The following is a 24,311-nucleotide window of genomic DNA, read 5'->3' as shown; positions in this document are numbered from 1 at the left end:
GACCTTTGAGTATCCTCTTTAGTGCAGTTACTCAATCCTTTAAACTCACGATTGGCCCTTTCCCCTCCTTTCCATTTATTTGAATTCTCTTTTTCAAAGCCTATCACTATAACCATTCTATGCATAAAGACTTCACGGATCAGCCTACCTCATATGTTCCTTCTTGCTATCCTCTTAATCTCTAGCACATACTGGATAACTAGATGGTGCAATGGGTAGAGCACTGGCCCTGAAATCAGGTCCTGAGTTCAAATCCAACCTCAGATACTAACTATGCCCCACATCCAGGACTATCTCCGGTCATATGATTCATGTCTGGTCACTGCACCCAGATGACTCTGATGGAGAAAGTGTTGCTCTAGCATAGGACCCGCTCACACTCAAATCCAATTCATATATTTGTCATGGTATCACCTCCCTGATGTCTTGGTCTTCAAGAATGAAGGACAAATATCAGCACATAATGAAAGCATTTCTATTCAGTAACTACTTAGTGCTTATCTCTACCTTGGCATAGAAATGATGTCTTAAGAGTATTCTGGAGTGTTCTTTCTTTCTTCTGGGAATGGTGGGTTTATACAAAGAAAAATTGACTCTTTCAGAACAACTATTGGAGTAAGAAACTTTACATGAGCTTGTTCCAAATTCTAATTAAAAACATGTGACACTACCTTAGTATTTCTCCCCTATTCTGGCAGACTATCCTCCTATTAAAGTGATGTTTAAGAATGAAACCAGGGTTTTAAGAACAAGGAAGGTTGTGTTTTTGTTTTATCCAGAGGAGTCTCATGTGGGTCATTTTTATAAAAATGACACTTAAAGACTGAATTGTATCTCTCTCTTTTGTTTCTGAGTCATGGTCATTGTTCATAATCCAAGTACAGTGTCAGAATAGAATCGTAGCGCTTTTGTTCCTATCTCTCCTGAAGAGGTTAATTCTGACATGTGGCACCATTTATGTTCCATCTGTTGCTCATTTACTCAACCATTTTTTCCTCCTTTTAAGCAACATTTATGATGATCTGAAGAGCTGTAAAGGTATCTCAGGAATTCATTTAGCAGCAAGAAATGAAAGAGTGAGAGGCTATGACCAGCCAGAAAAACAACCAGATCCCACCCTGGTAAATGACCCAAATGAGCCATTTTTTTGCTCCATACTGAACGATGGCAGGATTGCAATACCAATTTGAAGTAGGAGCAGGCAAATTATAGCATTGTCAGAGTGTTTGGGCTATGATTTGACCTATGAAATAAAAGCATTTTGATTATTCAATGCTATATTACTTTAAAAAAATAACATTTACCTTATTACCTTTCATTTTGATTGTCTGAATTCCAAGACTGAACCCATGGTTGCCCAGAATCTTAGCATCTCAGTGGCCATTTGGGCCAAGGTTTACCAGCCCAGGGATCCATTCCACAGCTTGCCTAATAGATCTTTGCTTGAAGATCTTCGATAAGGAGGAGCCTACTACTTCCTGAGTCAGCTTGTTCACTTTCCTTGTTTGGAAGTTCTTTCCAGATAGTGAGATGAAATTTGGCTTTTTGAAACTTATTCCTTGCTCCTAATTTTGATCTCTGAGCTGAAGCAGACCCAGGCAAATTATGGCAACCTCTCAAATACTTGAAGAAACCTATGGCGGTCTTGATTAATACTTGTAAAACACCTAACATCATGTCTGACACATAGTAGGCACTGTATAAATACTCATTCCCTTTCTCTCATCCTTCTCTTTTCTTCTTTCCAACATCTAAGTCTTCTCTTTTCTAGTCTAGGTTCCTTTTTATCTAGACTCTTCATGTAGTATGGTAGACACTCAAGGCACTTCCCCCATGTACATCCCCATTTGGTGGCCATTCTCCAATTTATCACCATTCTTCTAAACTATAATGTCCATAACTGAGCACAATACAATAGATGTAATCTAACTCAGGAACCGTAGAGATGCTATCTGAAAGGATAAGACTACAAGACTTCTAATTCCATGAAATCCATTCTCAAAAACTATAGATGAAGTGTGCTATATAAACTACTAATTAGTCATTTAGGAAGGGGAAAGAATCAACAGATTAATAAGTATATTAAGCACCTACTATGTGACAGAGATTGTGCTAAAGGCTAGGAATATAACAAAAGACAAAAACAATAGTTCCTGCTCTCAAGGAGCTTACAGGCTAATGAATATTACAACATATACCTAAGTAGACACATATATTATACAAAGAAAATTGAAGAAAATCTTCAAGGGAAAGCCTTCCATAGTTATAGAGATTAAGAAAGACCTCTTCAAGAAGTCTCTTAAAAAAGTCAGGAATTCTGAAGGAAAAAATCATATAGTGAAGAAATGAACTGTTTATTAACTTTAACTATTTATTAGACATTTACAACATGTAAACCACTGTGCTTCGAAGTGGGAATAAAATAGAAATGTAAAGATGGTTCCTGCTCTCAGGAAGCTCCATTCTACTGGCTTAGGACTATGGAGGGTAGGGACAACACTTGGGAAAGTTTCAGCAATGTCAAAGATTTTGATAGTGAGAAATTAAAATTCTGGAATTTTAGCCTCTATGTCTATAGGAAGGAAAGAAGGAAGGAAGGAAGGAAGGAAGGAAGGAAGGAAGGAAGGAAGGAAGGAAGGAAGGAAGGAAGGAAGGAAGGGAGGGAGGGAGGGAAGGAGGGAAAGAAGGAAAGAAAGAAAGAAAAAGAGAAAGAAAGAAAGAGAGAAAGAAAGGAAGGAAGGAAGGAAGGAAGGAAGGAAGGAAGGAAGGAAGGAAGAAAGAAAGAAAGAAAGAAAGAAAGAAAGAAAGAAAGAAAGAAAGAAAGAAAGAAAGAAAGAGGGGTGGCTAGGCAGCACAGTGGATAAGCACCAGCCCTGGAGTCAGGAATACCTGGGTTCAAATCCGGTCTCAGACACTTAATAATTACCTAGCTGTGTGGCCTTGGGCAAGCCATTTAACCCCATCACCTTGCAAAAACCTAAAAAAAACAAAAAGAAAGAAAAGAAAGAAAGAAGGAAGGAAGGAAAAAAGGAAAGAAATGAGAATTTCTTAAGTACCTGCTATGTGCAGGCCCTGTGCTATATTTTACAAACATTATCTCATTTAATTCTTACAAAAATCCCAGGAGGTAGGTACTATTATTATCATTTTATAGTTGAGGAAAACTGAGCGAAAGGTTAAGTAACTTGTCCAGGGTCACATAGCTAGTAAGTGTCTGGTTCTGGATTTGAACCCTGACATTGAACCCAACACCTTGAGGAATGTTAGAGTTGTTTCCAGGCTTAGTCTCCACAAGGAGAGCTTACCAAGATGATGGCTAAAGACACTGGGCTGCAAACATAGTTATTCCCAAGGCTCAGGGTCCTGGGTTGCCTCCATCAGGGTCTAAGGAGCAATATTGATCAAGGTAGCTCTGATGATTTGTCCTATTACCTCCTGTCTCTCTAGTTTTTGTTTATCTGACCCATTAAATGTTAGGGGGTGGTAAGGATGGCGATGGTGGTTTACAATTTGCCAAGCTAGTGTACTCCATATTGAGAATATAAATCCAATCAAGCATTGTATTCCTGGTCATCAAGGAGATCGAGCTTGAGAAATAATTGATTTCATGGAATAATTAATCCATGGAAGTTGAGTTGTAAGAGACCTTAGGGCCAATCCAGTCCATTCCCTACCCACATTATTAATTTGATTTATATCATCTCCAACAAATGGTCATCCAATCAGAAATCTAATATATAGTCATCCCATTCTAGTTTCGGGAAGATCTCATTAATACAATGATTGTATTAACATTAAAGTGAAATCTCGTCTCTCTGGGCCCTCTGTTTACTGAGGTCCAAGCACAGCTCCTCCCTTCTTCATGATACCTCCTCAGATCTTTGACCATGGTTCTCATCTCTCCTGAGTCTTCCTTTGTAAAAATGAAATGCCTATAATTACTTCACTGAATCTTCAAACAGCACGGTTTCTAGTCCATCATCTTCATCACCTGCCCCTGGAATATTCCAATCATCAGTCCCAAAAAAGTATTTTGCCTAGGAGTGAGTCCAATGGCACGTTCCCCTTTCATTGAGTCTATATATGTTCACTAGACACATCTATTCATCAACCCAACAGGAAAAGCTTTTTGAACTCCCACATAACACTGCTAACTCTTATGGAGCTCATCGTCCATTTGAGCTCCCTGTTATTTTCTAGACAAGCTACTTTCTCACCATCATCTCTCCCATAATTTTTTCTTGTGACACTGATTCTAAGGGCAGAATTTGGCCTTTGTTCCTATTCAATTTAACCTTTTAGCTTCAGTTTCTTCTCTCAGTCCTTGCTCCCATCCCTCATCATGCTGTGGCATGCTGAGTCCTCAAAGTTTCTGCCAACACAATACTAACTCTGGTGGGTCCTATCATCCTGAAAAGATTGTTGAGTAGGAACTCACAAGTGGACACTAAGTCTGTGTTGGAGAAATAAATGAATTATAGCATAGCTGAGGCTAGCCATCAAATCGACTTCAGGTCTATTAAGCAAGGCATCTCTCAAAAGTTACCAGTACCAACAATAAAATCACAGTTCTTTGGCATAACAAAGTAAGTTTCAGTCCATTATCCACATTGACATTCATTCCTTTTACCTTCATTAATTATCTTTTCTAATTTCATAGCATTCATAACTTTGGTATGCTAGCTTTGCCTTTATCCAATTTTCTGGAAAACAATTGAAGAGCCTTATGGCACTCCATTAGATACCTTCTCCTAAGCTTATATGAACTGTTAATCAAATACCCTTTGTTTCCAGTCAATCAGATAGATCCCCCAAAAAAGAAAAACACAACTAAAAACCAGCTACTGTCATCTAACTTGGAAGTTCTCAAACTTTTTGGTTTATACTATTATACTTTATACTATTAAAATGAAAAATTTGGAGTAACCTCCAAAGACCTTTTGTTTATGTCTCTCAAGACATACCATATTAGAAATTAAAATTTCATACTCTTTTGAAATAGTTTACATCTTGTGAAGTCCCTAAATGATCTGTGGAAGGTCCCAGAAGTCCTGAGGCCACTGTTGCTCTAGTTTTTGGTTCTTCATTTTGAGGACAAGAATGTTGTAAGTCTTTGTTAATTGCTCCGATAAACCAGAGAGCTTCACTATCCATGGAATTCCAGTCTTTTTCTAGTCTAGAAACCTCATAATAAGGGGAAATGAGACTGGCTTTCCCTGATTAGTTCTTAAGAAACTCAATCCAGTTCTTAGTGATGACCTTCCTTCATAAGAGTCCACAATGGGTCTTGCTCTTCTTCATCTAGTTCTAAGTACTTGAAAGCTCCGTCCTTGATCTTATCATGTCCAGTAATCATTCATTCAAAATTACATTCCTATTGGATGTGGAGTAAATTTGTATCACTCTAGCAATGATTTGAATAAAGATGATAGCTTCTAAGCTTTGCAGATAATACAAATTTAGAAGCATTTAGCAAGGATGGTTAAAACTGAGAAAATGCATTCGATTGGAAGGAAGATAGGATTGAGAATCTATGTGAACATACTTTGTGAGCTGCAAAGTGCTTCCCAAACATAGTATTATCTGAAAGTTTACCAGTGTAAGAAGTCATGCTCCAAATAGGACCCCAAGCCAAAGTTTCCAAACATTACCTAATGCTGTTTTTCTTTGATTTAAGGATCCTTTTAAAAAGTCTGTCAATCTTCTGATCCCCTATGAGGTTTACAGTCTCATCTTCCTTACATCGTGAGATTTGCTTCTTGCCAATAGGACAATTTGTTATTAAGGGGAGCCTGGGCTTACCCAAGTAGGAGGTAATGAAGCCTCCCCATGGGCATCCCTAGAGATGTTTTTAAAAACCTGCCTTTGGCAGCCAAGATCAAAAACCATCCAGCCTGGAAATCATATGAGCCTCCCCTAATGTGGTGAGCTGAGGCCAAGTTAATATTTAGGGGATTACAGAGTACTGGCAAACATCTCTATAAAGTTACCTCTGGATTTGAATCTGACAAATGGAAAAGAAATAACATCCATCGTCCCTTCACCTCTTCTCCGTCCTTTCCATGATTCCCCCCAACCCTTCAAATGAAGATTCATTTCCTTTTGGTGGAAGTGTGAAAGGAGGGTTGGGTTGACTTCGAGAAGCTTTCTTCCAAAGATGCTGCTGCTTCCCCTCCCATATCCTTATTTTCAAGACAGAACAAAGAAGCAAGAGGGAGTGGAATGATGATTGTGGTGAGGACCAGTCTGCATCCTCTTTGTCCTTCCCAATACCCAAGGCTGAATGGCAGCCCTTCCCTACTTCCTCTCTAGAGGCTCAGTTCTCCATAAGGACTAGAAAGAAGCAGAGTTGGAGGGATTGGCGACAAATAAAGTCGCACCTCTTAATTTCTCTTGTGTTAGTCTCAGAGTATCTGGACTTTATGTACTGGCCTGTCATTAAACCTTTGAGTCAAGGATAAGAAAGTGGCAGGGATATAATGCAAACCAGCAACTCTACAATGTCTCAAGTAGCACTTTTGGTAAGAGAGTTAGTCTAGGAAATAACACTCATCAGTTTCTGGAGAAGAGCATCTGTCTTAAAATGTGAAGAATTTTATCTTTCTATACTATTTCTAGCATCAAAGTTTTCATATCATAGGCTCATGAAATCACATCCCCACAAAATGACTCTAATGCTTCATCATGGAGGTGATTCTTGGTTTTAAAGAGCCATGTACCTAATTCTAAGGGCCTTAAAGCTGTCCTTGCTTGGCCTTATTCTGATCAACATTCATTCATCTTAAAATAGATGTGTGTTATGTTTCTACAGCGTGCAAAGAACAAAACACAGAATAAATTTTATCATATTATCAGCAGTTTGAATGTGTAGCTAGAAACTGGAAAGACAATTTCAGTCATAGCCAACGGATTGAGCCCACATTCTCTCTAGTAGAGAAAGTCACATCACCTATACGATAGTCACTTCCTAGTTAATTCTTAGAACATAGTGACTCTTTACACTAGGAGAAACACAAAATGGTTCTCAGTTCTCTGCAGTTCCATTTGCCTCTGATAGTGATAACAGCAGAGAGCTCCAATTCACAGTTCTTAGGTCATCTATAAATTTGAAGTTGGATGTTGACACTAAAAATGTGAGATCTTGGTTGAATGGTCAAGAGTAGAATGCCTCTGATGAGAGAGACAGAATCATATCAATGTTTATATTTTGTTTTAAAGAAACAGGAAAAAGGAGAATACAGTCAAATGGAAATGTGACTGACAGATTTTCTTTGGAAAGGCAAAGAAAGAAGTCAACAAAGTTGATTTTTATCATATATCAAAATACAACAACATACATAATTTCGTGGGACATTTGATCATCTTCTACTGCAAAGCTATTACAAACATTTGCCCAAAGTCCTCTAAAAATAAGTTTATGCTTCAACAGGATTTCAGAGAGTAACGCAGTAGTTAAATTTTTATGAGGATTTTGATATGAGTAATCAAATTAAATCAAAATATACCCTGATATTTGCTAAATTAAATACAAAGGTGGGAAGAGTTGAAGATGGTGAGAAATATATTTTTAAAAACTGAGCATACAAGGGGCAGCTAGGTGGTGCATCAGATAAAGCACCAGCCCTGGAATCAGGAGTACCTGAGTTCAAATGCAGCCTCAGACACTTAATAATTACCTACCTGTGTGACCTTGGGCAAGTCACTTAACCCCATTGCCATAAATTTAATTTTTTTTTAAATTGAGAAAACATAGATCAGAGACTTGAAACACTTGTAAACTACACATACACTTTCTGTCTTTACACCATATTCAAGTAAGGATTGACATGGTGCGTATCAAATAATGTCACAGAAAATTAAATTGATCATATTTGTAAGAAATAGGTAAAAATCATTGATGAATCTTCCCTGAATCAATCTGTGTATAATTAGATAACTAACTTCTTAGAACAAAAGCTAGAAACATAAAGCTAAAAAAAAGTGAGACCATAGCATTCGAAATTGAAATAACTTAATCCTGTCCTATTTTTAAAAGTTGATGATAATAAAAAATGAGTAATAGACAGTAGAAAGGAGTATAATTGATGAAAGTTTAAGTGATGTAAAAGTTAAGCTATGTTCATAACAAAGAAACTAAAACAGCTTAAAAATCATGTTACTCAGCAAAGACTTGACTCACTTGCCAAATAAAAACAGATAAATTCATTTGTAAAATCTTATGGAGAAGGATGATAACAATTATAAGCAGTATTACTTCATAATTCAGAGAGAAGCAAAGGAAATTGAAATCAATTTAAAACACATTTGGCAAAAGATCAAGTTAGGCAGTCATTCCAAGGACATCTAAGGATGAAAATGAAAGGAAAACAGCAAAGAAATGATGGAAAAGATCTGCACAGATTTTATAGCAGTTTGTTTTCACTATCAAGGATGGTAAAAGCACTGTACTTGGTCTCTAATGTTAGAATTCCTGTTATACTGATAGAGGAGATAAAATAGAATTAAAGAGAACCAAAAATGGGAATAAGGTTACAAAAAGGAGATTAATTTCATGCTGGAAGTAATATAATTATGAAGAGTGCTGAGGAGTTGGTGCTTGAAGAAGGGGAAGATACCAAAAGCATGGAAAAATATTTTAAAAGTAATAAACACCTAAAAAATTATTAAGAAAACATTGAGGGGTGGCTAGATGGCACAGTGAATAGAGCACTGGCCCTGGAGTCAGGAGGACTTGAGTTCAAATCCAGCCTCAGACACTTAATAATTACCTAGCTATGTGAACTTGGGCAAGTCATTTAACCCAATTTGCCTTGTAAAAAAAAGAAAGAAAAGAAAAGAGAAGAAAAGAAAAGAAAAGAGAAGAAAAGAGAAGGGAAGAGAAGGGAAGAGAAGGGAAGGGAAGGAAAGAAGGGAAGGGAAGGGAAGGGAAGGGAAGGGAAGGGAAGGGAAGGGAAGGGAAGGGAAGGGAAGGGAAGGGAAGGGAAGGGAAGGGAAGGGAAGGGAAGGGAAGGGAAGGGAAGAGAGAAAAGAGAAAAGAAAAGAAAAGAAAAGAAAAGAAAAGAAAAGAAAAGAAAAGAAAAGAAAAGAAAAGAAAAGAAAAGAAAAGAAAAGAAAAGAAAAGAAAAGACCAACAACAAATGACCTTTATACCAATTTTTATTAGGGTCAAGTATACATGTTTTTGAAAAAAATAATAGTAGGAAAGTCAACATATTGGTAAGTCAAGTAAGGAAATAATAGAATGTTCTTTATTTCTGGTTGTAGCTTTGTCTCTCTACTATCTATCCATCACCTATTCACCCATCTGTCTACTTACCTACTATTCATCTACCTTATTATCTGTCTAATGAGCTAGTGAGCTATCTGTTCTCTGTCCACCTCCTGTTATTGATTCTATCCCCTAGTTAGCAGCTGGCTGGCTAGCAGCTACTGTCAATCTGTCTACCCAATTACCTGTCCTGCCATCTGCCTGTCTAGCCCCATCTCTCTATCTCAAAGATAATTTATTGTCTCCTACTGAACAGGACTCTCTTTTGTCCCAGAGGTTATTCAGCCTCTGCTTGAAAACTTCCTAGGAGTCAACCACCTCCTACAACTCTTAAGGTGCTTTTGGTGCTGACTGAATAAAAAATGTAGCAATGGATGAACTTGTAGAGGCCTCTCTCAGCTTCTCTTGCAGGAGCTGCATAGGGTTGGCTGTGTTGGTCTTTCCTGTTCTGATGAATCCAGGGAATTCCAAGAAAGGGGCTTGGAAAGACAGTGCTTTTTGCTCAAGATGTGTTTCATTTTGCATTCTCATGGGGAAGGAGTGAGGGGAGCTTGGGGATCTTGAGTTGTTTATAGTTTCTTCTATAATTCCACAATATATAGGATAGGAGAAGTTTTTTAAAGCAGTCTTTGAGATATGAAAAGTAGAAATTCTATGAATAATGAGATATTTGAAGCTAATGGTTATATAAAACACAGATTAGTCATTGGCCCAATGAAATCTGGTGGAAGAAAAATGTTCTCTTCAGCTTTAATATTCCTGTAATTTTTATTATAACTTGGAACTTGGGGGAAAAAATCAACAAACTTTAAGTCCACATTATAAGCACTTCTTGTTCTGACTCACAACTCATATAATTTAAATCTTCCCATAATACCTGACATCTGACTTGTAGGCATTGGAGGGGGTGGTGGAGGTACCTCACTTTTTTTACATTCTGTACATTAGATAGTCATTTAAAAAACCATGGTCATAGATTTCACTTTTGGATTGTCTCAGGGACATAATTAAAAGCATAATTGAAATATTTGGATGAGTTGTGAGTGCCATAGTTTAAGAAGGCAATAGACAAATGAAGAGCCCACCTGGTATAATGGAAGGAAAGCTAGCTTCAGAGTCAGAAAACTGACTTGGACACATAATCATTGTCTGATCCTGGTGGAAACTCCTCAATACCTCAAAGAGCTCTCAAACAATAAAATGCAACAACCTACATTTATGGAGAGGATTTCTTCATTGAGAGCTCTCCATATGAATGAGATCAGAGTTCTAATTCTATCTCATGAACAAATTAGTATTTATCTAAAATGGGATCCCATGGGGAACTGTTGAAAGAATTAGTGGTACAGACAGTAAATAACCAACTACATAGAGATTATAAGATAGATAAATAGTAGAGAGGTAGACAGCAAATGGGTGGGTATAAGAGAGGGAGGGAGAGAGAGAGAGAGTGACAGGGAGAGAATGCGAGTGAGGAAGACAGATTGAGGAAAAAGAATCAGAGATAGCAAACATTCGATCATGTTTTTGTCATGACAAATGAATCTGTTTCCCACGAATACCCTTATCAAAAATGCCTTAGGGGTGGCTAGGTGGCGCAGTGAATAGAGCACTGGCCCTGGAGTCAGGAGGACCTGAGTTCAAATCCAGCCTCAGACACTTCATAATTACCTAGCTGTGTGGCCTTGGGCAAGCCACTTAACCCCATTGCCTTGCAAAAAAACTAAAAAAAAAAATGAAAAAAATAAAAAAAATTGCCTTAAATACATATATACTCGACCCTAATAAAAGTTAGCAGAAAATTCATTCGTTTCTTATCCTTTCTTAGTAACCCTTTTTAGGTGATTTTAGGTGTCTTCTGTGTTTATAAAGATGTTTTTAGGTGTTTTCCATGTTTATAAAAATTTTTTTTAGATGTTTTGGTATTTTTAAAGATTTTTTTCCCCTTGTCTTTGGTTTCTTCCCCTCCTACAGAGAAGATTTAATAAAAATTCTCAAAAGAGAAGATGAAATATGAACTTAAAAGCCTCCCCCTAAACTAGTAGGAGAAAACATTGAGGCCATGTAATTCCATCTATTTATGCTCCTGCTGTTACTAATGGTATTGGGAATGTAACAAGGCGTTCATCATGAGCTCCAACACGAATGGGAGTTCAGATCTCTGGGAGCCCTTTACTCTATATGAGAAGATTTTTCCTTTTACCTTGCCATGTGAATTTTCTGCATCTATTTTGTGCTAAGTCCCTCTAATAGAATGCAAGCTCCTTGAGGGCAGGGTCCATTGTGCCTGTTATCGTTGAAGCTTTGCAGTGTCTATCATGATGCATAGCACACAATACTTAAACATTCCATGAATGAGATAGCTCATGAAAGACTCCCAAAGGAAAACTCACCATTGAATTCATCCATTGAGCTATTTATCATTAACAGTTTCCAGATCTTCCCAGGGCCATGGCCTTAAGTGAATGTTTGCCAACTCTGTGCAAATGTGTCCAGTGGGAGAGCATTCTGCCTACCTACCCCTGGTCATGAATATTTCTGTTTTTGTCACCTCTTGGGGAGGCGAAGAGAAAGGGGGGAAATGTATTAGTACTGTAGGCAGCCTGGCCAAACAGGAAACAGCTTCCAGAATGTTTGACCAGCTGTTAAGTCCATGCCCTAGGGATGCCATAATTATGTCTTGATGATGATGATGATGTTTGTCCTTCATTATTCAAGAAGACTCTGACATAAGGAAGGTGATGTCATGACAAGCACATGAATTGGATTTGGGGGGGGGGGCACTGTGCAAAGTCCCCAGCCTCACATTCTCCTCCAGAATCATCTGAGTCCCATGGCCAGATATGGATCAGGAATACTGGAGATGGTCCTGGATGCGAGGTAATCAGGGTTAAGTGACTTGCCCAAGATCATTCAGCTAGTAAGTGTCCAGTGTCTGAGGCCATATTTGAATTCCCATTCTCCTGAGCCCAAGGCCAGAGATTGTACCATCTTATGCAATTTGAAAAACCCCTTGGGGCAGCTAGGTGGCTTAGTGGTTAAAGCACCGGCCCCGGAGTCAGGAGGACCTGAGCCTTGGATACTTATAATTGCCTAGCTGTGTCACAGACCTTGGACAAGTCAGTTAACCCCGTTGTCTTAAAATAAAATTAAAATTAAAAAGAAAAGAAAAGAAAAAACCCCTTAATCCAAAGGGCCTTGGATTTAGTAGGCATGAAATAAATATTGAAGAAATGAATTAAGGAATCAATAAATGACCCAATGTACACTTGAGATTAGCTTGCTTTGATCCTAACTATCTAATACAAAGACAGTTAGATCATATAAGATGTGTAACTTGAAGTTCAGAATACCTGACTTTGACATTTACTGTGTGACCCTAGGCAAGTCACTCTACATCTTTGGATTTCATGTTCTTCTTCAGAAAAAGGGATGATAATAGGGGTTATCTCCACGATGGTGGTGATAAGCAATTACGAGCATCTAAGGCTTGTAAAGAGTACTCAGTATGCATTGTCTCATTGGAAGAAAAAAAGAGAAAATGAAATGCAATTTCATCTTTAACCTTTAAAATGAGAGGATTAGGGGGTAGCTAGGTGGTACAGTGGACAGAACATCAGCCCTGGAGTCATGAGGACTTGAGTTCAAATCCCACCTCAGACACTTGGCTCTAATGAGTACTGTGACCTTGGTCAAGTCACCTCACCCTGACTGCCTCCCATCCAGGGTCATCTCCAGTCATCCTGATTCATATCGGACCACTGGACCCAGATGGCTCCAGAGGAGACAGTGAGACTGATGACTTAGCACAGCCCCCCTCACTCAAATCCAATCCATGTGTATGTCATGGCATCACCTCCCTGATGCTGTGGTCTTCCTTGAGAATGAAGGCCAAACAACAACCCTCCAGGGCTATTGTGAGGATCAAAGTTAACTTGAGTACTTTGTAAACCATCAGATACTATAGAAATGACAATTAGCTTAGTTTTTCCTTATCATCTCTCATGCCTCTGCCATGTAAATTTGTCCCTGTTGTAGAATCCCTGTCCACTCTTTCCAAACAGAAACCCTGTCATTGAGGGTGCCTGGGGTCAGGAGATGCTTAATAAATATTTGCTCCTGGATTCTTCAAAAGCACATACTTCAAGGTGGTTAGCTTGTGTCCCCCCCTGAATTCCATTTTATTCCTTTGTGAATACTCTTATTATAGCCATTTTTATACATGTTTTATCCCCTGTAATAAACTCCTAGAGATTTCGTTTTTATCTTTGTAGCATTGCCAGGGTTTGGAACTGGTACCAAGAAGACACTTAACAAATATAGTTTTAAAATGAAGTGAATAGACATACTTTAAAAAATATTTTTCTGAACAAAATTTATCATTCAATACGAAAAGGAGTTAAAGAGAAAATACCAATCCTCCCCAAAGGTTGGAGTAAGAGCTTTTAACTTACTTATTTGTGTTCCTTTAGAAAGGAAAGTGAACCTGAGAAGGAACCTGTGGAAGAACCATTGGAAGATCTCGAATCTGCTGCAACTAATGGAAATAAAGAGGACGAAAAACTACAAGTTAAGATACAGGCTTTTGAAGAAAAAATAAATGGAGAGAACAGTCCTTCTGGCTCTGTTCGAAGATATAGTCTAAGTCAAGTGTCAAAGGAAGAAAGAAAAGATATGAGATTTAACAGGTTGGTCACCCGTAAACTTCAGATTTCTCATCAGTTTTGTAATAAAGATTTTTCTCAGTGTTATGGAAATAGTCTAAACAGCTACTATTGTTGGCTATCATAAATTTAATTCCTGAATTATTTGGTGTCTTTCTTGATGATGGTTGTGATAACCAATTGCTAGCATCTAAGGTTTGTAAAGAGTACTCAGCATGCATTGTCTCATTGGAGGAAAAAAAAAAGGAAAATGAAATTCAATTTAATCTTTAATCTTTAAAATGAGAGGATGGGGGGGGGTAAATGGGTGGGCAGTGGATAAAGTACTGGCCCTGGAGTCAGGAGGACCAAGTTCAAATGCAACCTCAAGACACTTAATAATTACCTAGCTGTGTGACCTTGGGCAAGTCACTTAACCCCATTGCCTTAAATAAAATTTTAAAAATAATAAAAAAATAAAATGAGAGGATTGGACTAAGTGGACTCTGAGATCTCTTCTTGCTCTGGGTCTATGATCCAATAATCAGGGAACATTTATTAAAATGTCTTTATAGATTTCTCTCATCACACTCAATTTGGATCAATGTATACCATAGAAACAATGTAAAGACTGGCAAATTGCTCTCTGTGGGGAGTGGGGAGGGAAGTAAGATTGGGGGAAAATTGTAAAACTCAAAATAAAAAAATCTTTAATAAAAAAATGGTTTTATATGTTCTATGTGGTCACGCCATCTAAATTCATTAAAAGTATTAAGAATACAGATGGTGGAAGTCTATAGGAATAAGATAATTCAAACAATACCAAACTTTTTCAGTCTATTGATTACTTTTACTTAACCATTATTGCTTTGGACCTTTTTTAATTCTTTTTTTAAAGGGATTATTATCTAGGAGAGGCAGCTAGTGGCACAATGGACACTTGCCTTGAAGTCAGGAGGACAGGAGTTCAAATCCAGCCTCAGGCACTTACTAGTTGTGTGACCTTGGGCAAATCTGCCTTGCATCCAGGGCCTCTCCAGTCATCGTAGTTCATATCTGGACATTGGATCCTGATGGCTCTGAAGAAGAAAGTGAGACTAGTAACCTAGCAGAGAACCCCCTCATTCAAATCCAATTCATGTGCTTGTCACAGCTTCACCTCCCTATGCCAGGGTCTTCTTTAAGAACAAAGAACAAACATCATCATCTGGGAGAGGAAAGTTTGTGGTGTGGAGCTTTGATAAAATTTTATTTTATTTTTAAATAGACATGAACATATCCACATATGAGTCTTTAAGTCTCCATTCCTCTTCCATTCGATTATTGTGATATGAAGGTGACCCTGAACTGGTGAAAACTATAGCAGCAGAGAATGAATGTCATAAGGGCTCACCAAGGCGGAATAGCTTAGAGAATGGAACTGGTCATGGGCTGTTGTCTTCTGATCAGCCTTAGCTAAGTTGAGAGAGTCCTATCACCAGCTTGGCTATGGGGTGGGGGTGGGGGGATGAAATCAGTGACCTTAGCAACTCTTAAAACTCAAGTGAGTGACAGAATGGCTTATAACCTAAGGCGGGGGGGGGGGGACATTCACCAAAAAAAATTCAGATTCTCAAAATGTAGAAATATTTTAGGTCTATTGATCTTTGATTTTGAATATACCCCCCTCCCAGGCTGTTAATGACCCAAATCTTCACAAGTCACTTATATACAATGAATGATTTTCCTATGCCTCACTTGGTGATTTTATTGTTTGATGATTCACTTTGAAAGCAACCTTTTATCGAATCTAGGCATCACGGTTCATTCCAGAAGCTGCAATCTTAATATCTTTTAATTCACTTGGCAGCCTTTAATGATTCTTTTTTTAAAATCATATTTTAATTTTTTCCTTTCTTTATATTGTAGGTCAAAGAGTTTAGCTTTACATGCAATCCATCTAAAGCAGACAAATTCAGACGATGAGCAAGATGTTAAGAATGGAGATGTAATGGCCAGCATCTCTTTTTCAGAGATAGATGCACTTAGCCAAGAAAATTACAAGTCCCCGTTTAAGGCAGATATTGAAGAATCACAGTTGGATATTTCTTCAATTTCACACCCAAGTAGTAAATGGACAGAATCTGAGAGCTTGCCAGAAACAGTTAAAGAGAATGGTGGTAAAGAAACACCAGAGACTTTACAAAGTCATGTGGAACACCAGGATAAACTCTATTTGCACCTAAAGGAAAATCTCAACAAAGTGAAAGCATATGTCATGGAAATTGGGAGGAGCATTCCAGTCCCAGATCAGTGTATCATTGAAGGTAAATATTTGGAATTTTTCAAATCTGTGAAATTTCAGAGGGCTTTCAAACCACAATCTTGTCAACTTATAAATTGTCACCTTGTCTCTTTTGGGGTGTTTGGATATGATAGGTTGAAAGTATTTCCTTATGAATTTTTAGCTTCTGCCTATCTTCCAGTATTTCAAATCAATGTCTGTGAGACTATGCTATTCTGATAATTTTTACCCAAACTTCATAATTAATTTTTAGTTGTTCATTCAGCAAGTTCCATAACCATATTCCCATCTTTTCAGTCATGGAGTAATAATAATTATGTATTATTGCACATTTGGAAAAATATATAATATATCCAGTCCAGCGATTGGAGACTCCATGATCCTATCCCTTAAATTAGAAATAGGGATTCTGAGATTGTGTCTCCCAGACTATCTATCTATCCATCTATCTATCTGTCTATTTGTCTAATCAAATCTATAACTATATATAATATCTATGTAAATCTAAGTATATCTTAAACATTTTTATGTAAATATATCTTTATTTATATATAAATCTATTCTATAGTTTGCCGTGACCTAAAAATATGTGCCATCAAGAATCTTCTTATTTTGATTTGAGTTTACTAATCTCAGCTACCTCTCAGGATCACATCAAGTGAGAGAACCATTATGAGATACATATCCTTCTAACTCAGGAGTTCTAAATCTTTGGGGGGTCATGGACCTCTTTGGCAGTTAGTCTAATGAAATCTGTGAATGCCTTCTCAGTGTGGTTTTTAAATACACAGAAATTTAATTTAATTTATAGTAAGTAAGATTATAAAGAAAATTAAATATATTGAAATATAGTTATATATTCACATATCCATAAACATGTTTGTATATATATTTATAGTTCATATCTAAATATAGCTATCTATATAGATCTATATAAATACAGAAATATTTAGGTATAAATGTTGAAGATATATTTTGATCTACATAGATCTTATATATAAATATAGAAAACTAGATAGGTAGCTAAGCAGAAAGATACATACATATATATTTCATAGACCCTAGTTTAAAAAATGCTGATCTAAATGCAAATTCACAAGTGCATGTGAAGTCACTGGGGTGAGGAATTCCCAGTGTGGAAACTCCTTTTGATGGAGAAAATAAATAAGCTATGATACATCTTAAGGCATTCCCCAAGTTTCAGAAGACTGACATGACTTGTCAATGATTATGTGGCTAGGGTCAAATTTGAACTCAGTTCTTCTGGAATGAAACCCAATTATCTAAGCACTGTGCCATGAAGTGTCTAATTTAAAAAACTTCATTCAAGATGTGAAAACTCCCTTTACTAAGGCAGATCAACACTTTCTTTGCAGTTTAGGGTCTCACCATTTCCCAGGGTGCCCCAATTTTAGGGAATTTACCCAAGATCATACGAGATATCTATGAGGCAAGGGCCAGACCTGAGGCCAAATCTTCTTGTCTATCTACTATGCCCCTATATTTATGAATATATAAGTAAAAATATAGATATAGATATATTGATTTTTAGTTTTTTTAAAAAAATTATTTCTAAAGAATCAAAAATATGTCTACCAAGCAGAAAGGTTTGCTTCTTATGGGAATTTGTGAAAAATCATGAGAAGCTGCTCCTAACACCTAGTTGTCAAAATGGATGATATTTCTTTCTACTTTGGTGAATTATATTGGGAGTTAAGAGAGTGAACTAGATGTCTGGAGGGTTTGCCTGGAATATTGAATGAATCCATCATTTTTTTTCCTTTAAAAAAGGCACAGTATTTTTTTGATGCAAAATATTTCCTGTCAAACAAAAACTGAAAACTTCTCAAGTATTTTTTTAGCCACTATTTTGAATTCATTCATACTATTGCAATTTCCTGGAAGTTTCTTTTTCAAATAAGTCACTGGGAAAATCCTTGAATAGAACATGTGCAGGGAAAAGGAGATTGATGTGATTCATTGTAAATCTTTCTACAGAAAGAGAACCGGTGCTGAAAACACATGGGACAAGCTGTTAATATTTCATGGATTACACAAAATCCTCTATCCAAAAACTAGTGAACAATCTCCTGTCTGTTGCAATTTCTCCTATGCAAAGATTTTACTTCTTTCTTCCAAAGGGAAGAGACTCACTCAAAAGAATGTTAAGTTATTAAGAAAAGATACCAATTAAGAAATTCAATTTTATTTACTTTGATGCTAGTTAGCAAAGTCATCCTGAAATAGAGCTAAAAACCACATGAATATTGGTGAAGATCCCTAGTAACAAGAGAAATGTAAATTGCATTTATTAAATAAATTAGAAAATGGAAAGTTGCCGAAAAAATTCCCATATCACAAGTATACCGAATGCAAGTGTAAATGTACATAAACCCAAAAACTCCTATGAGATTTCACCTGCTATCACCAAGAAACTTGTCAAAGATGAGAAAAGATGAGAATAGTTGGTATTGGATGGGCTATAATATATATAGGATGGAAGATAAGCAGAGTCATATACTGTTGGTGAAGCTATAAATTAGTTCCACCATTCTGAAAGCAATTTGGAATCATGCAGAAAAATGAGAGAGGGCTGGGAAGGAGAACTAACACAATCACACTTTCTTTGGCAGCAAAGAGTAGAAATAAAAATGGATACCAAGTGATTAAACAAATGAGCAAAAGAATTTACGATTATTGTTTAGTAAGAAATTATGACAATGAAGAATTCAGAGAAACATAGGAAGACATTTAAGACATTTAAGTGAGCAGAACCAGGAAAATATTTATAACTTCAATAATGTAAACAATATTAGAGTAAAACCTGAAGTTGTAAAACTATAATTATACACACACACACACACACACACACACAGACAGAGACATGCGGGGGGAGGGGAAATTTCTAATCCTTGACATTTTTTGAAGAAATAGAATATACAGTGTCCCAAAAGTCTTGGTAAAGATTTAAGTTTTGGGGGTGGCTAGGTGGTGCAGTGGATAAAGCACCGGCCCTGGAGTCAAGAGTACCTGGGTTCAAATCCGATCTCAGACACTTAATAATGACCTAGCTGTGTGGCCTTGGCCAAGCCACTTAACCCCATTTGCCTTGCAAAAACCTAAAAAAAAAAAAGATTTAAGTTTTTAAATAATTTAAATGTGCACTAAGACTTTAGGGACACCTAAATAAATATACAATTTTTAAAGATGTTTCCAAGATACTGTCTTTTTTGGACATGCTTTTGTGATAGCTGAATCCACACAAGAATTACATTATCATTGCAAGGCTCTGCTGTATTTATACCAATTTTTGGATAATATCTTTTTCTTCTTGATATTTTTGGTTTTCTCCTATAAATGTTGTAGGAACACTTTAGTGTTATATTCATAGGAATCCAAGTTAGACAGCACCTTGATGTTTATCTCTTCTAAACCCCTCATTATACACATAAGAGACCCAGAGAAGGTGATGAATTTGGAATAATACCCTAGACTTAGAACCTGCAGGGATGCTCCAAGTCACCTCATCCTACCCCATTGATTCTTGGGTGAGGACACTGAGGCCCAGAGAGGTGAAATGATTTGCCAAGGGTCAGAAAATCAGAAAATTAGCATTTGTTAAGCACCAACTGTGTACCAATCTCTATGCTAGCACTAAGGATACAAAGGCAAAAACCAGTCCCTGCTATTCCTGAACTTACAATCTAACGAGGGGAGATAACTTGAAAACAACTATTAAAAGAGAATCGATTGCAAATTGTAGAGAAAAGGATTCTTGCAAAATAGATTTTGGGGGCAGCTAGGTGGCGTAGTGGATAGAGCACCGGCCCTGGAGTCAGGAGGACCTGAGTTCAAATCCAGCCTCAGACACTTAATAATTACCTAGCTGTGTGGCCTTGGGCAAGCCACTTAATCCCATTGCCTTGCAAAAAAAAAAAAAAAGATTTTGGATGAGACTTGCCAGGAGGCAGAGATGAGGAGGGAGAAATTTGTAATCATGAGGACAGGTAATACAAAGTCATGTCCTGGATCTGAGTCCTTGGAGGGGAGAAAAGTGTAAGAAGACTGGAAAGATAAGAAGGGGCCAGACAATGAAAGACTTTAAATGTCAAACAGACAATTCTTCATTTGATCCTAAAGGCAGTAAGAAACCATGGGAGTTTGTTAAACAGTGGAATAACATGGTTATACCTACATTTTAGGAAGGTGAGTTTGATAGTGAAGGATGGAGTGGAATGGGGAGAGATGGGGGCAAGCTTATCCAACAGGTTATTGCAATTGTTTGTGCATAAGGAGCAGAGAACTCACATCAAGGTGATCAAAGTTCAGAGAAGAAAAGAGGGTTTATGAGTAGAAACGATAAGACTTGGCCACTGGTGGTATATAGGCAGTGAGAGAAAGTGGGGGATAAAGGACGATACCAGAGTGCCAAGCCTCGGCGACTGGTTCAACGCTGGGTGCTCTCAACAAGAACAAAACAGGAAGAGAGTCAAACAGAATGAGTTCAGTTGTGGACCTGATGAGCGGACAATCTGATTCAAGATGTTCACTGAACAGTTGGAGATGCAAAGTCCGCAGGAATAATAATGTCTCTCCCAGTTGTTTGGAGGATAAAATAAGATGATACTTGTAAAGTCTTTTGTGAACCTTAAAGTACTATATAAATGTAGACTGTTGAGATTATTATTAGTTGTTCAGAGACATTAAAAAGCTAATTCTTGGGGGCAGTTAGGTGGCACAGTAGATAGAGCACCGGCCCTGGGGTCATGAGGACCTGAGTTCAAATCTGACCTCAGACACTTCATAATTACCTAGCTGTGTGGCCTTGGGCAAGCCACTTAAACTCATTGCCTTGCAAAAAACCCTAATTCTTATATTGGTTGGGCTAGCCAGTCTTAGAAATCTCTCTGGCCTCTGATATTCTGCGATTCTGTGGATACTACAAACATTATTGGCCCTGAAAAATGGCAAGTGGTTTATATGATACCACACAGACATCAGTCCAAATTCTCCAGCCTCACTAGAGGGGATAAATTAATAAAAACACATTCGTTCTTCCCAATGTGTTGGACACTCTGATAAATAACTATGGAAACAAGTACAGAAGGAAGACATTGCTTTGCCAAAGACATTCCTTTCACAAAGAGCTTCTATTCTAATGGGGGAGAGAATACATACTAGAGGGGAATGGCCAGGGAAGGGTGAAGACCCAAGAACAGTTATGGGTAAAGACATAGGGCAATCAGATGAGACCTTTTCCAGCAACATTGGATTGGTTTTATTATTGTTCCTAGAGAAGGAGATGGAAGGGGTCAGTTGCTGGGATAGGCAGCAAATGCCACTGTGAGAAGCTGATTCAGTCAGATACAGAATCAGATGGCTGTATTGGCAAGACCTCAGGCCTAGATCCCTAGCATAAAGTGGGCAGCTGCATCAGGGGTGACATGGCAGGAAGATGGATGCAAAAAATTGGAAAGAAACAGTGAGCCACTAAAGACCCCTGCCAGGGCCACAGTTGCTCCCTAAATTTAGGGTCAATGGAATGATACTGCCATGCTAAGTTCTCCATTCTATGCCCCATGAGCTTTACCTAAAAAAATATTGGAAAGGACCATCCATGGAAAATTAGGGAAATGATATATAAATTTTTTCCCTTCCCCTCTTCCATACTCTTTTCTCTTCCCAACTGTCTATAAAAGCTCTATGTAATTAAATAGTACCAAAGAGGATGTTATTTAAGCTAATACATTTTAGGAGGGGAAAAAATGAAAGTTTCCCCCTATCAATGATTAGTATAACCCATCTATCCAAAGTAGACAAAGTCTAGGGAGTAATCTAAAGTATACAAGGGCAGAGTGACTGAGTCAAGGTTATAGAGGCAGATGGGATATAAACCCAGGTGGCCCTGATGCTGATTGTAGTCCTCTTTCCACTGGTCAACATTAGCTTTTGGGTTAAGGTAATCATTATTTCTTTGGCATAAATTTAGTCGGGGGGGGGGTGGTCTGGGGCTTTGTCTATATTACACTTCAGCCATTGGCCAAAACATAAACACACCATGTGATTAAGTACAAAATTCCAATGGAAGTTAGCAGAAAAAATTTGTTTCTGTTAATGATCAAAGAAACCCAGGTCACTTGCTATTTACAAAAATGCAGTTGCATTTCGTGGGAACATTCAAAAATCTGAATGCATCAAGAGCAAATTCTTCATGGGAAGCTCTCTTGAAGAAAGGTAAACATGACCAGTTTAAAAATTAGCTTGTCGGGGCAGCCAGGTGGTGCAGTGGATAAAGCACAGGCCCTGGAGTCAGGAGTACCTGGGTTCAAATCCGGTCTCAGACATTTAATAATTACCTACCTGTGTGGCCTTGGGTAAGTCACTTAACTCCATTGCCTTGCAAAAACAAAATAGAAACCTAAAAAAAAAATTAGCTTGTCAGGGTGGCTAGGTGGTGCAGTGGATAGAGCACTGGTCCTGGAGTCAGGAGTACTTGGGTTCAAATCCAGTCTCAGACACTTAATAATTACCTAGCTGGGTGGCCTCGGGCAAGCCACTTAACCCCATTTGCCTTGCAAAAACCTAAAAAACCAATTAGCTTGTCTGTGACTCAAGCTACCTGACTTACTCTATAGAGGATATGCATTTTCACCCAATCAGTAAATACTTCAAAGGAAGGCACAGTAACAGAAATGGCCCTTGAAAGTGTTTTCATTATCCTGTACAGAATTCTGCTTATAAACCAACTCTCAAGGACTTCTCTGTACTAAATTATCCTTAACACAGCTTTGGTCTCCTTTCATGAAAATACTGGATGAGTCTAAGAACCTAGAAATAAAAGAAATACAGCAATCCAGTTCCTATTATTATAGTTTTAGAAATTATGAAATAGTGTTTTCGCTTAGGCTAATTATATAATTATTTTTAACCTTATATGGACATACAATTAAGTGGTATCATTAAGCCAAGATTCACATTCATTAATAAATTGCTTTCATCAGTTTAGAGACCCTGAAAAGCAATATCTCTCTGTCTGTCTCTCTTTATCTCCATCCACTTCTTATTTTTCTCTTTCTTTCACACACACACACACACACACACACACAAACACACACACACACACAAATGCAGACCCTAAATAAAATATTTAGTATAATACCATTAGAGAGTTATTAATATTATAAAATGTTCACTATTATAAGGAAATGAAGGTTGAATGACTTGCCCATTCTATTATGATCCTAAAGCATCATCACAAAATTTGACAGTTAGAAACAATTTCTGAAGCCACTTTGTCCATTTTGACATGGGAAAAAAATCTACCTTTATTCTGTGATAATGAATTCCACCCTTAAGTGATGCTGATTTTGCCATGGATTTCTGTAGCAGAACTGGCTGAATGCCTTCTGGTTATAATAAAATAAACAAGAGTCATGAATACCTAAAAATTAGACAGCTACATAGCACAGTAGATAGAGGACCAGATTTAGGGTCAGAACATCTAAGTTCAAATCCAACCTCAGACACTTATTAGCTGTGTGACCCCAGGCACGTCATTCAACCTTCATCTCCTTGTAATAGTGAACATTTATATAATATTAATACTCAATTCTAGGAACTATGCTAATTCCTTTACAATAATTATCTCATTTAATTCTCACAAAAATCCTAGAAGGTAGGTGTGATAATTATTCCTAAATTATAGATGAGCAAACAGAGGTTAATGGGCAGGTGACAACACATCTGTGAGTTCACAAGAGCTCCGTGCTCTCCTTTGGTGGGCTGTTGGGTTAAGGATGGATGTGGACCCATGGATCAAGAGTTTCAAAGAGCCATAAGCTTCAAGGACACTTTTAAAATGTACTGGAGACTCGTAGAGTCTGTTCCTTGATATAAATTTGGAGCATTCCATATGTGATCTTTTAACCTTCATGAAACGTGACTTTGAATTTTTTCATGGAAAATAATTTTAAAAGTCTCAAAATGCCTCTTGGACATCAAGTGTGTCTTCAACAATCCTTTGCTGAGTGGTGTAAATGAATTAGAACCATATGGATTACATTTCCTTTCAAATATGTAGAGAGTTAGAAATTAAGTGAAATTCTGCCGGAGGCAA

At 37.5% G+C, this 24,311-nt stretch overlaps 1 protein-coding gene across 5 annotated transcripts in view; it reads left to right on the top strand.

The window, feature by feature from the left end:
- The window catches only part of VEPH1 (ventricular zone expressed PH domain containing 1), a 199,281-nt gene that overhangs the window by 96,438 nt on the left and 78,532 nt on the right, over positions 1-24,311 (top strand). For 4 of the 5 annotated variants that reach the window (XM_074190815.1, XM_074190816.1, XM_074190817.1 and 1 more), the window contains exons 8-9: positions 13,741-13,956; positions 15,820-16,217. In XM_074190815.1, coding sequence (XP_074046916.1) covers positions 13,741-13,956; positions 15,820-16,217 — 614 coding nt within the window. Of the gene's footprint in view, positions 1-13,740; positions 13,957-15,819; positions 16,218-24,311 lie in introns of those variants that run through there. The other variant, XM_074190819.1, reaches the window with a different exon arrangement.

The sequence above is a fragment of the Macrotis lagotis genome, chromosome 6 (genome assembly GCF_037893015.1).
Source record: "Macrotis lagotis isolate mMagLag1 chromosome 6, bilby.v1.9.chrom.fasta, whole genome shotgun sequence".
In the NCBI taxonomy this organism is placed as follows: Eukaryota; Metazoa; Chordata; class Mammalia; order Peramelemorphia; family Peramelidae; genus Macrotis; species Macrotis lagotis.
The sequence above is the reverse complement of the archived record's forward strand: the minus strand, read 5'-3'. Positions and strand labels throughout refer to the sequence as shown.